At 44.2% G+C, this 13,388-nt stretch overlaps 1 protein-coding gene across 1 annotated transcript; it reads left to right on the top strand.

The window, feature by feature from the left end:
* Positions 1 to 1,283: 1,283 nt before the first annotated feature.
* donson (downstream neighbor of SON) lies at positions 1,284 to 10,410 on the top strand. The gene is given in 10 exon segments (NM_204053.1): positions 1,284 to 1,690; positions 3,911 to 3,973; positions 4,955 to 5,155; positions 5,240 to 5,418; positions 5,556 to 5,734; positions 5,902 to 6,022; positions 6,996 to 7,094; positions 7,487 to 7,685; positions 8,981 to 9,187; positions 9,727 to 10,410. Coding segments are annotated over 10 exon segments (1,734 nt in total). The 5' UTR covers positions 1,284 to 1,339; the 3' UTR covers positions 9,862 to 10,410.
* Positions 10,411 to 13,388: the final 2,978 nt, after the last annotated feature.

Raw genomic sequence — 13,388 nt, 5'->3', positions numbered from 1 at the left:
TAAATTATAGTAGACTTTCTGAAGTAAACATACAACTTTTACCAGTGCAGGGCAGCAGCACATTATATTTTAGTTACTTTTATACACTTTCATTTTTTGGTGTTACTGTTCCTTTAAGAGCAGCTTTTGTGCTCCAACCAGGAGAGGTAGCGGGGAGAAGTTATAAAGTAGGGATCCCCAACCTCGTTTTACTTGTGAGCCAACATGTTGCTCACGAACCCCTGGCTGTGGATCACTGTCCTAAATATTCTGGTGCCTTAGCGAAGGGGCCGCAGTACTGACAAGGGAATCCGGCTGGGTTCAATCCCTGATCCAGGTCTGTCTGCAGTTTGGGATCCAGCGCATTTGAAGTGGAAAGAACTTTTCTGATCTCCACAGTAGTGCACACTGCAATGCTCGGCTCTGATACATTGGTACCTAACTTCAGCCTGTACCATTGAGTCTTTGGGTACCTTTCGCTGGGGTAATTTGTCTTGGACAAATACAATTGTTATTGTATAACATCTGGCAGTGGAGAGGTGTAGTCCAACACCATTCTCATATACTCTTCTACATAGGGAAGGCATCCTGTGGCGTTAGAGTCAGGTGTACCCCAAGCTCTAATTAAGGTTGCTGCCTTTTCTGGAAAAAATACCAGCCTTCCTATATTTTTAAGCATTTTCCCTATTAATAACATTGGCATCACTTTTACCTGCCAAGCCGGCTAGGCGGCATCCCTAACTCTAGCCGGACATTGTCTGTTACACTACCCTACCGCAAAATATGCAGCTTAAAGAGGCTTATGCATAAAATAGTGCACTCTTTAGGAAATGTTGTGTTTTTATGAAGCCCCCTTTATTGTGATAAGTGACTACGATACTCCTACCGCTCTTTATTACACACCACACACGCTATACTCCCCCCTCACCGCGTTACACACTGTCACAAACAATACCTCAGTGTTTTGTTTTCTTAGCCCGCTTATTTCTTCAACCAATCCCCAGCATCCTAGTCATCCACCAATCAGCAGCATCCCAGCCATCCACCAATCACCAGCATCCTAGCCATCCACCAATCACCAGCATCCTAGTCATCCACCAATCCACAGCAATCAACGACCTAATTTCCCGCCTTCATTGCTCTGGCTTTAGCGGATTGCCCCTCCCATTCGTTCACAATCCTGCAGCCTTGAGTTCGTAACTCCGCCCCCCCATAGTTCCTGCCAATCAGCAGCCCTCCCTCAGCGGCAATGAGGTGACGTAGCGAAGCAAATAGCGCGCCAGATTTGTAATGAGTGAAAGAGGAGCCGGCCGGGCAGCGCAGCCCGTATTCCCCTCACAGTCCGGCTCTTCCCTCTGACATGGCGGAACTGCTGCCCGGATACTCCCCAAGCTTCAAGAAACCCTCGGAGATTCTCCGGTTAAGCAGGCGGAGGAGCCGGAGTGAGGCATCCAAGGCCGGAGTTTCTCCGTTCTCCCCGGGGGATGTCACCAAGCGAGTCCCCGGGCTGCGGCCTTTCTCCCCAGGGCCGAACAAGGGAGCCGGGGTGAAGCGGCGGAATCCGTTTGCGAACCTAGAGAATACGGTGTGCAGCCCTGTCAAGCGCCGAGCCGAGTCTGTGCCGGAATGTGCTTCCCCCGAACCCCGGGCCCTTGTAGCTGCGCGGCCCTCCTGCTGGGAACTGGGCAGCCCCTCTCCGCAACCCCCACAGGTACGTGCGCTGGTTGCTATGGGTTACTGCCCGGGCCAAAATGGGCCTGCTTGTGGTAAATAGGTTTCCTTCGTGTAAGAGCTGTGGCACCTTATGTACTTGTTAACCCTCTCCTTCCCTCAGTGTAATGTCCCCTGGCACCTGCTCTGTTACCCCTCCCCCCCCCCCCCAGCTCTGGGCTGGGAGTTATAATAGGCCCTGGCACTCCCAGTACAGCCCCCCCCAGCCCAATAAATAGTGACTGTCTGTGGCACCTTACAGCCCCCCTGGCATTCCCAGTACCCAGAGGCACAAACAGCCCCCCCAGCCCAATAAATAGTGAGAGTCTGTGGCACCTTACAGCCCCCCTGGCATTCCCAGTACCCAGAGGCACAAACAGCCCCCCCAGCCCAATAAATAGTGACTGTCTATGGCACCTTACAGCACCCCCTGGCATTCCCAGTACCCAGAGGCACAAACAGCCCCCCAGCCCAATAAATAGTGACTGTCTGTGGCACCTTACAGCCCCCCTGGCATTCCCAGTACCCAGAGGCACAAACAGCCCCCCCAGCCCAATAAATAGTGACTGTCTATGGCACCTTACAGCCCCCCTGGCATTCCCAGTACCCAGAGGCACAAACAGCCCCCCCCAGCCCAATAAATAGTGAGAGTCTGTGGCACCTTACAGCCCCCCTGGCATTCCCAGTACCCAGAGGCACAAACAGCCCCCCGAGCCCAATAAATAGTGACGGTCTATGGCACCTTACAGCCCCCCTGGCATTCCCAGTACCCAGAGGCACAAACAGCCCCCCTGGCATTCCCAGTACCCAGAGGCACAAACAGCCCCCCAGCCCAATAAATAGTGACTGTCTGTGGCACCTTACAGCCCCCCTGGCATTCCCAGTACCCAGAGGCACAAACAGCCCCCCCAGCCCAATAAATAGTGACTGTCTATGGCACCTTACAGCCCCCCTGGCATTCCCAGTACCCAGAGGCACAAACAGCCCCCCCAGCCCAATAAATAGTGACTGTCTGTGGCACCTTACAGCCCCCCTGATATTCCCAGTACCCAGAGGCACAAACAGCCCCCCCAGCCCAATAAATAGTGAGTGTCTATGGCATCTTACAGCAGCCCCTCTGGCATTTGCCAGAACCCACAGATTGTCAATCCGGGCCTACACCCACCTGGGTACATAGTATGTCACCCCCCTTAGCTCAGTGTAATTTTCCCCGGCATCTGCTGTCTCCTCCCCACCCACCCACAGACACCCACCCCATACACAGTCATGTCCCTGTTCTGTATGGCCGGGCATTTGCTACTGTTTGGGTGTAACTGGACGTGCCCTTATCTATGCCTAGGGACTAAAAAATTAAGTTAGGCCCTTCAAGTACTCTTGAGGTCAGGGCTAGAACTAGGAGTAGGCAGAAAAGGCACCCGCCTACGGCCCACCAATGGGGGGCGCCATGCAGGTACCTCTCCTGCCTACTCCTAGCCTGAGCTCCCTTGTCATTGCCCCCGCCGCCTGTCATTGTGTGGTGCAATGGGGCCAATGACTCCCCCTGCGACAGTATTGTACATGTACACACAATTCTTTGCTAATGCACTGACTCTATAGGACTGTAAGGGATAATTATATCTTAGTTGGGATCAAGTACAGGTACTGTTTTATTATTACAGAGAAAAGGGAATCATTTAACCATTAAATAAACCCAATAGGGCTGTTCTGCCCCAATAAGGGGTAATTATATCTTAGTTGGGATCAAGTACAGGTAGTGTTTTATTATTACAGAGAAAAGGGAATCATTTAACCATTAAATAAACCCAATAGGGCTGTTCTGCCCCCAATAAGGGGTAATTATATCTTAGTTGGGATCAAGTACAGGTACTGTTTTATTATTACAGAGTAAAGGGAATCATTTAACCATTAAATAAACCCAATAGGGCTGTTTTATTATTACAGGGAAAATGGAATCATTTTTAAATAATTTAATTATGTGATTAAAATTGAGTCTATGGGAGATGGTCTACCTGTAATTTGTAGCTTTCTGGATAGTGGGTTTTCAGATAATTGATCACATGCCTGTATATTATATATTAGACAATATGTTTTATTCCAAAAAGAACCTTTTATCCACTGTTAAAATTCTCCGCGTTGTCCGGGCTGGTCCTTCTGCATCATTTGTATTGCCACTCACACTTTGTGAATTATATTTATACACTTTTTTTTCTTTTCTTTGTAGTTTAATTCAGTTGAAGATGTGATTTGGGGAGATCCTCTTGCTGATCCGCTTGTGAAGACAGAAGTAATGGCCTTTTCATATATATTAATAACTATTTATATGTAAATGTTGCATATGGCAGTTGTGCAGAACCGTCACTGTGCATTTGCTGTAGCTGTGGTGTTCGGTGTGGTTGTTCCTTCTCATTACACAAAACTCTTGGAGTTGTATTGTACAGAGGCTAAACCTGAAGGCACGTGCCAGAAATACAAGTACAAATCTTGCTGCAGTTGTCCATTTCATATAACGCCTTGGTTTAGATCCAGTGAAAATAACTTAATGAAGGGATTGGGCAAATACAGGATAACTGAATAGGCTAATTATACAGTTTTTGTAAACCCTTAACTTTATGATGCACCAAAGTGAGCATTTCTATCACTTCCTTCTAGGAAAGATACCTTGGAGCAGATTGGATCCATAGAATTCTTAGGGTAATAGCACAGAGAGCGATTCAGTTCTGTTGCCCAAGCATTTTCCGAGCCCTGTCACTGTGATAAAACATTCTCAATTGCCCCTTTTTCATTCCTATGGGAATCACCTGCCCCGGGAGGTGTACTTGTATGATTATTGTGCTGGTTAATGCCTGCTTGACCTGTACGTACACCCGTGAACGCTAGTGGCTCCCATAGTTATCTGTGGGGTGTGCCATTACCCTTATCAGACCAGGAGGAGTCTGTGGCCAGAAAATGCATTTAAGAGACCTAGTTTCTATGCTTACAGATGGCTAAGCTACTGCTTGTCTCGGGTAAGAACATGTAGTTATAATAATGCATCAATATTGTGTAGACAGGCCTCGACTGAGATTCAAAATACGCCCTGCCATCTCAGGTACTCAGAAACCCAAACAGGCCCAATAAATAGTGACTGTCTGCTGCATCTTACAGCAGCCCCTCTAACATTTGCCAGAACCCACAGATTGTCAGTCCTGGCATGTACAGAGATATATGTTGACAGGTTAAACGGAATTTAGTATGGAAGGGTTAATGCATTGCTGTGTTTCCCCAGTCCCCGGAGAAGCCCGCCACAGCCTGCGAGACACCTAAGGGATCGGTCACGTTTCCTGCTGACTGGAGTTTAAAGACCCGCTTACTCTTCACGTCTTCTCAATCGTTTAGTTGGGCCGATCACCTGAAAGCCCAAGAAGAAGCCCAAGGGCTAGTGATGCACTGCCGTGCCACTGCGGTCAGTCTGCCACACAGCATTCAGGTAACCGTTGAGCCAGGCTTGCCAGTATCCAGCACACACACACGCTATTTCCAGAGGAAACACATGGCTGTTTATATTTTGCAGGAACCAAAGTTATCCACAGAGCTCCGATGCGCCTTTCAGCAAAGTCTTGTGCACTGGGTTCATCCGTCGTTTCCTTGGGTGCAGCTTTTCCCTCGCATTGGGATAGACCGCAAGATGGTGGGGAAAAACAGCCCTTGGTCTCACGATGAATCTCTACAGCAAGTCATAATGAGTGAATGGTGGGTGGCACCCTGGCATCAGCAGAGAGTGCATTTATAGTATTGTTTTACTAAATATAGTCCTAATTTTATAGTAAATAACTGCGCACTGAAGGTTTTTGTGGCTACATTTGTAACAATGTCCATTTCCTCCACAGGGCTCTGAGTTTTACGTCCTTGTATAATTTACTGAAGGCCAAACTGTGTCCTTATTTCTATGTGTGTACGTATCAGTTTACTGTGTTGTTCCGTGCCGCTGGACTTGCAGGAAGTGATGTCATTACTGCTGTCATGTCCCCTACAACTAGAGGTTTAAGGGAAGCCATGAAAAATGAAGGTAAATAAAAATAGATTATAAATATGTACCTTATTTATTAATTAAAGATTACTTTTGGTTGTACTTTTCCATTTGCCAAGTTTTTCCATTGTTTTGTACAGTATATTCTATGTATTTAATGTAGAATGTATTTTTATGATATATTTATGTGTTTTCCCCCCTTTCAGGGATCACTTTCACTCAGCCACTAGTAGAAGAAGATCCTAGCAAAAAGCAAAAAAACTCTGAAGCAAACTCACAAGGAGATATAACCCCTAAGAAAGAAAACGGCAACACAGAAACAGATGAGTATGTAGAAAGTTATTCAGTGATCACTGGACATTTAAGCTAGTGCTACAGGGGGCCCCCATTTTTGTAAAGTTTTGCTGATTAAACTTTGGTACGACTACAGTACAGCTAGGGATGAACTTGGTTTAGGGGCTGTGCCACCTTACAAATATTGAATGCTGTTGCATTTATGGGAACGCTTGAGGATCCTAGTGGATTGTATATCAGTGTCAACAATTGCTGCTTCCCAACAACCAGTGTTTGTTTGGGCAGCAATTGCAGGTCATAAGTTGAAAGTAGCAACAAGCCAGATTATCAGCCTGCAGGTAAACACAGGGTGATTAGCCCCTACACTTACCTCAGCCTACAGTTGTGACTGCGCCCAGATGCAGGTACATGTAGTAGATTTCAGTGCAAAATGCATTTTGGCACTGAAATTGACTGTGCCTGCAGATGGCCCAGTGCAGTGGCTCCAGGTAAGCATGGGGATGTTTATTGGCCTGCATTTATCCACAGGCGGGAGCAGCCTATAAGGGGTGGGAGCAGCCTATGGCTTATTATTTTATAGCCACATTTTCTTTTCTCTAAGGCAGGGGTGGCCAGACTTCTTACCTTCGCGGTCGACTGATGGCTGCGGAAGTGCGGCGTGAATTCACGCAAAACTTCTGCATCCCCGGGTTGATCGCGGTCCACCAGAAATCCACGGAGGATCGACTGGTGGACCGCAATTGACGTATTGGCCACCAATGCTCTAAGGTGACTGCACAACAATCACTGCAAACTTATATCGGGCCACAGTTGCCCACTTGTGCCATAAACTCAGGGATTTCCGATAAATCACAGTAGAAAGGAATGTGCCCCTTGGTTTAACAGAATACATACAATATCTTCTATAAAAGCAAAGATTTTCTGCATCTTCAATTTCTGTTTAAAATTAAACTACTGTGTAATAGGAGGGACAACGCATAATTTTTTTTTTTTTTTTGTCGTCAAGGGTGTCTGATGAAAGTGATGAAGATGAAAGTTTCTCTTGGCTCGAAGAGATGGGAGTCGAAGATAAAATTAAAAAGCCAGATTCAATATCTATTAAACTGTATCCTTTTGGAAGACAAGTGTATTGTGTGTGTGACATTAATGCAACTCCTTGTAGCGTTGACATAGCAGTACTGCACAGTGTATGAGGAAAAGGGTGGCTACGTGACTAATTCAGTGGAAAGCCTGTGCTGTAATGTTGGTTTTTTAGTGGCAACCTTTATCTCCCAGCACCCCAGGCATTGCTCCTAGACTGTAAGCTCTCTAGCAGTGATCTGCAATGTTCCCATAGCAGTCTTGTTTACTGGCTGTTAGTCCTATAAATGGTTACCTGCAGTACATATACGCTAAGTAAAGGGCAGATGTGGTCAAGGATGTTGCTGAAAGAACTTCTAAAGCAGCTGTATCTGTTTTGGTGCTTCCTTCTGTTTTTCTTAACTTAAACGAACCAAGCCGGAAAGAGAAGAATGAAGTCAAACTAGACCATAAGCCCGAATCTGTTGTGTTGGTGAAAGGAACGAACACTTTCACTTTACTGAACTTTCTCATAAACTGTAAGAGCATCGTTGCTGCTGCCGGTCCCCAGGCCGGGCTTCCTCCAACTCTGCTGTCTCCGGTCGCTTTCCGAGGGGCAACGATGCAAACACTTAAGGTAAAATGGACGCACAGTTGTGCCTGTGCAAAATAGATATACCTTGTTACCGTGGAAGATCTGTTACAAGCTACATGTAGTCAAAAGACTATCTACCACTAAGATCAGTTGAATCCTGTGCAATTCAGCAGTGAGCTGCAAATCTGAACGGCCAAATCAGATCATGCTGAAATGCACATTTTATCCTTTAAAGCAGCGGTTCTCGACCTGTGGGTCGCAACCCATTTGAGGGTCACCTAAGACCATTAGAAAACACATATTTCCGATGGTATTAGGAATAATAATAATTTTATGGTTTGGGGGGGTCACCACAACATGAGCAACTGTATTAAAAGGGTTGTGGCATTAGGATGGTTGAGAACCACTGCTTTAAAGGATAAGTAAACCTATAAAATAAGTTGATGTATAATTGATAAGAGACCATTCTACATAAAGCAGTTGAACTTGATGTTCTTCTGGTTAGGCAAGACATAACTTTTCTTATCTGAGGTTTCTAATGTTTTTCCTAACCAGAAGAACATCAGATCAGCCTGTTTTATTTCTCCTTGACTATTTCATGTTTTGAAAGTGACCAGCAGGTGGTGCTGTTGTAACAATGCATTCCTATTAACAGTACTTTTACCCATAGAAGTAAAAATGAATGTAAATTGCAACAATCTCAACTCTCAAATTTTACATCAGCTTATTTTAAAGGTTTACCTTTACTGTCTTAGCTGAAATACAATAAAACTGTATAGTTTATAGCGTGAATTAGACTCGTCTCTCCAAAGGTTCTATTTCTGCTCATGTATTTATCCTGACTTTTGGGAATTAATATCACTGTTTCTGGGCCCCAGCTAATATTTAGGATTGTCCAGGGTCCTAGAATGCAAATGGGGTATCTAATGATGATATGCAGAGATTCATCCTATACTGGGACTAGGTAGGAAGAACACTTCCATAGAGGCCTAGGGTTAGGATGAATAACCACTTGAAGGGGCAATATAGTGAATAATGTACCGGGGAGTTCCATAACCACATAAAAGCATGACTTCTAATATTCTCCTATTTTACAACAGGGGGACTTTATTATAAAACTCATGTGATAGAAATTACATTATTAAGCACAGATAACCTCACTAAGCTCTATTTATAATGATAATTTACAAGATATGGCTGGCTCTTGTGTATTATAGATCTATATTCACCATCAGTTCAGTAAATAAGACTTCTGCCTATTTTGATAAACACGCTTTCTTTGTTGTAGGGAGTAGTTGTTAAATGTAACCATGTGTGTGTTCTGTGTTCCTCTCCAGGCCAGAAGTGTGAATGTGAAGACACAGGTGCGCTCTGGCTATAAGGATCAGTTTAGCCTGGAGATAACCGGCCCTATTATGCCTCATTCCCTGCACTCTCTGACCATGTTACTTCAGTCTGCGCAGAGGGGAAGTTTCTCTGCAGGTTTCTATAGTCATGATCCAACCGCTGTGTTTAATACTCCCATCCACCCTCAAGCTGCGAAGGTGAGTCTATAGTACCTACAATGCAATCTATGGAGTCTGTGTTTTTTCTAAGCTGTCAATCATATATTGCCTGCCCCGCCTCTATGCCGAAGGCATAGAGGCAGGGCAGGCAATATATGATTGACAGCTCAGGTTTTTAATTACAATTTAACTTTCCAATCCTAGATATCACCTAGATGGCAAATGCTTAAGATTTCAGGGGGGAAACAATGCTTCCCTTAATAACATTGTTCACAAAATGGCACCTGCCATGTGACTAAGTTCCAAGACTGAATCATTTATATAGTATAAGTAAAGTTTATTTTGCTTACCTAACATGATAGAAAGGGATTTGAAAGTTTCTTAGGGTGACGGGTCCCTTTTAATAAAAATGGGCATAACAACCAGTGAAATGCGCTAGAGATTTAGTAATACTGTAGTAACAGCATGCAGGCAATGAGTGTCTGAGCCAATCAGAGGGAGTGGGGTTTGTTTTTTTGTTCAGGTGTAGTAAAGATTGTATTCCTCATTTTCTTAAACTTTTCCTTTTTACTCGGCAGGAGATTTCTGCAGATCTTCAAAACTGTGGCCTTCATCCCTCGACAGTGGAACAGCTCAGCCAAGTGAATCAGCTGGGGAAGCTCTCGCTGCGCCACCTGGAACTGAGTGACTACAGATACACATGGAAATCTTAGGCCATTTGGCTTTGGTCACACTTACCGTCTCTATTGATTGGCTCTCCTTGTGGCCTTTATATGATCTTTGTGCCTGCAGGATTCCCTTGTGTCATATCTATTCACTGCCAGAGCACACTAGTGATATAAATGTGTAGCCAAAAGCCACATCATTATCTTAAGTGTTCTCTTCTAATTAAATGCTATTTTAATTTAATTGATAAATTGCAAGACGTGCTGTGCAAAACATGTGCTTGGGTTAAACTTAATTCCCTGTGGATTTGCTTTATATAATTGTGTAAAGGTCTACCACTCCAGGCAGTGCTTTGATCTGCAGTATTCGACTTAACACTGCCCTCTAGAGGTGATTCTGTGTATGTGGGGGGGTCAGCACAGACTTATTAGGATTACTTTTTTTTTTTGTTTTTCTTTCAACTTTTGTTCTCCCATCAAATGTGTTGTTTGTAGCTTTCTACACTGCCATGTATGCCTCGCTGCTCATGTTGGAAGGAGCTTTTATAAATATTAATGGAACTTGTGCAAATAAATTTGAACTGCCTTTTTATGTCAGTTAAAGTTTCATTTTAAGTAGGGTGTGATGGGATCTTAGAGGAGGCAGAAAACATTTCTTATGGGAGCAACTTGTGATCTAGATTCTTTCATGTACTATAAAGGGTATATTTTGGAGATGTACTAATTGTAGTAGAGAAATTGGATCCATTATCCAGAAATCTTTGTAATTAGGGGAAGGCCATAGACTCCACTTATCAAAATTCAATATTTTAAAAAGTTCCCTTTTCTCCGTAGTAAAACAGTACCCTTGTACTTAATCCTGAGATCATTAATGGGAAACGTGACCTAAACACAACTTACCGTATATACTCGAGTATAAGCCGAGGTACCTAATTTTACCTAAGAAAACTGGAAAAACTTATTGACTCGAGTATAAGCCTAGGAATATACTTTGACCCACTTTGAATGCCCTGGTGTAGTTGGCAACCTATGAGGCCATGGCACAGGTAAGCACTGTCAGATTAGGCAATGCAACCTTATTGTGCCCCCTCCCCCCCACACACTGCACCCTAACCAGCTACATAGTATTTATATAATGTGTTCTACCCAAGATGTACAAATAGAAAAGTACTTGCAGATAAGTGAGTCTCAGGAACAGCATAGGAAGAACCTCACAGAAGTCAAATAAATTTAATTGCAAATGGCCATCTCCAGTAGTCTAACCTGTAGTCTAATGTAGGTGATAGCTCATATAATTCTGTAAATAGGTCACATATAAATAGTTCAATGAATTCATGTGCTAATACATAAGTCAAGTCATTGGTCATGGCATTAAAAAAAAAAAAAGAAAAAATCTAATGCAGAAAGGAGCTATTTTGTAGCACCATTTTGCAGATAATAGCTCATATTTACAGCTCCCACTCCTCCCTTGCACTCTCCTACCTTCCGCAGTATCATGTACCAAAGTCCTGCATGTTCCAAAGTATCTCTTTCTCTTCAGTCTACACTAACCTGTAGCCGAGACGAGCGTGGATATTCGTTTAACACAGCGGAGGACGCGCGCAACCGAAACCCAACCCTCCCCCGTGCACCGCGTCGGCACACACAGACGTCGCGCCTTGCGCATGCGCGCTGGGGCGGCGCACGGTTGTGGGGTGTTTCGGTTGCGCGCGTCCTCCACTGTGTTAAACGAATATCCACGCTCGTCTCGGCTACAGGTTAGTGTAGACTGAAGAGAAAGAGAGATACTTTGGAACATGCAGGACCTTCGTACATGATACTGCGGAATGTGAAGAATGTCATGCTTTCATCTTTTAAAGGAACTTGCCGCCCCCCCATATTGCCAACAAAGGGGCCATAAAGTGGGGTGTAATCCAATGCAAACACCATGGTTCCCACTTTCAATGGAGCCCCACAGAACAGTAGCTGCACGCAGAGGCAATTGTGCCCTACATACCCATCCATAGGCGAAATGGAACTATATATATATATATAATTACCCCTTATTGGGGGCAGAACAATCCTATTGGGTTTATTTCATGGTTAAATGATTCCCTTTTCTCTGTAATAATAAAACAGTACCTGTACTTGATCCCAACTAAGATATAATTACCCCTTATTGGGGGCAGAACAGCCCTATTGGGTTTATTTCATGGTTAAATGATTCCCTTTTCTCTGTAATAATAAAACAGTACCTGTACTTGATCCCAACTAAGATATAATTACCCCTTATTGGGGCAGAACAGCCCTATTGGGTTTATTTCATGGTTAAATGATTCCCTTTTCTCTGTAATAATAAAACAGTACCTGTACTTGATCCCAACTAAGATATAATTGCCCCTTATTGGGGGCAGAACAGCCCCTATTGGGTTTATTTCATGGTTAAATGATTCCCTATCTTGCTCCCTTCCCATTGTTCTGCTGATCGGCTGCTGGGGGGAGGGATATCACTCCAACTTGCAGCGCAGCAGTAAAGTGTGCTTTTTGTATGTAATGCCCCCCCCAGAGATTAAACCCCCCATGTACAGCAAATATGGAGGCTTCGACTGTTCCACGCTGTAGATGTGGGTTCAGCTGGCCCTACACTTATATTGCTGTTAGACATATCCAGCAAACATTGTATCATTTTCAAATTCTGGTTGGTCAATGTGAACAAATGTTTGCACAAGAAAATTCAACAAGTAATGGTGGGTTCCTGACTGCTGTATTTACATGCTTGGGTGGTCAGCGAACCAATCATTACTAAAATGTTGCTCTTTTAATCGTTTTCTCTAATGAACAATGATGAATTGATGAATGGCTAGCGTCAGTGCTGGAGGTGTCGGCTAGGGTCCTTCTTTACTCTGCAACCGCTACTGCCTTATCTCCCCCCCCCCCCCCCCCCCCCCCCCATTGGATATTAAACAGAAAATGCCACAAATAAATGTAATTTGATTTTATTAGACTTATGTACAATGATCTTATGCCAGTTATAAGCCACGGCCCTGGCTAGAAGATGGCTCCTTAAATGAAGCCACGTTTTACATTAAATTTTAAAAATATCTGGGAGAAAAAAGAAAAAAAAAATCACAAATAAGAACAATGACTATAAGTGACGCAGGCAGAACTGAGGCGAAATGATCTTTATCGTTTGAGTAATACCAGGCCATGAATTGTAGCCTCTTGCGCCTCATCGATGTGTGTTACACGATATGTATATTGCTCCAACCACATAACAATAAGGAATAGACTGGGGGGGGTCGATGTTGCCAGCACGAACATGCACAGCCAGGAATGATACGCTCAGGTCACGCACCTGGTGCAATAGATATGTATAGAGGCTAGCATAAGAACAGGAGTAAATAGGGCTCACTGCACTGACAGTCTGCCAAGAGGCTACTATGTATCAGGAATGGGTAGTCCAATGCCAAAATACCACGTAGGGCAACCTTTATGACTTCAGCTGAATCAGAGGGCCAGTAAAGCACCGGATAAAGCTTGGCTATAGCTGCCTTACGATTGGCCATCATCCCCAGTCATACGATAAACAACTAAGA

The sequence above is a fragment of the Xenopus tropicalis genome, chromosome 2, assembly GCF_000004195.4.
Source record: "Xenopus tropicalis strain Nigerian chromosome 2, UCB_Xtro_10.0, whole genome shotgun sequence".
In the NCBI taxonomy this organism is placed as follows: domain Eukaryota; kingdom Metazoa; phylum Chordata; class Amphibia; order Anura; family Pipidae; genus Xenopus; species Xenopus tropicalis.
The sequence above is the reverse complement of the archived record's forward strand: the minus strand, read 5'-3'. Positions and strand labels throughout refer to the sequence as shown.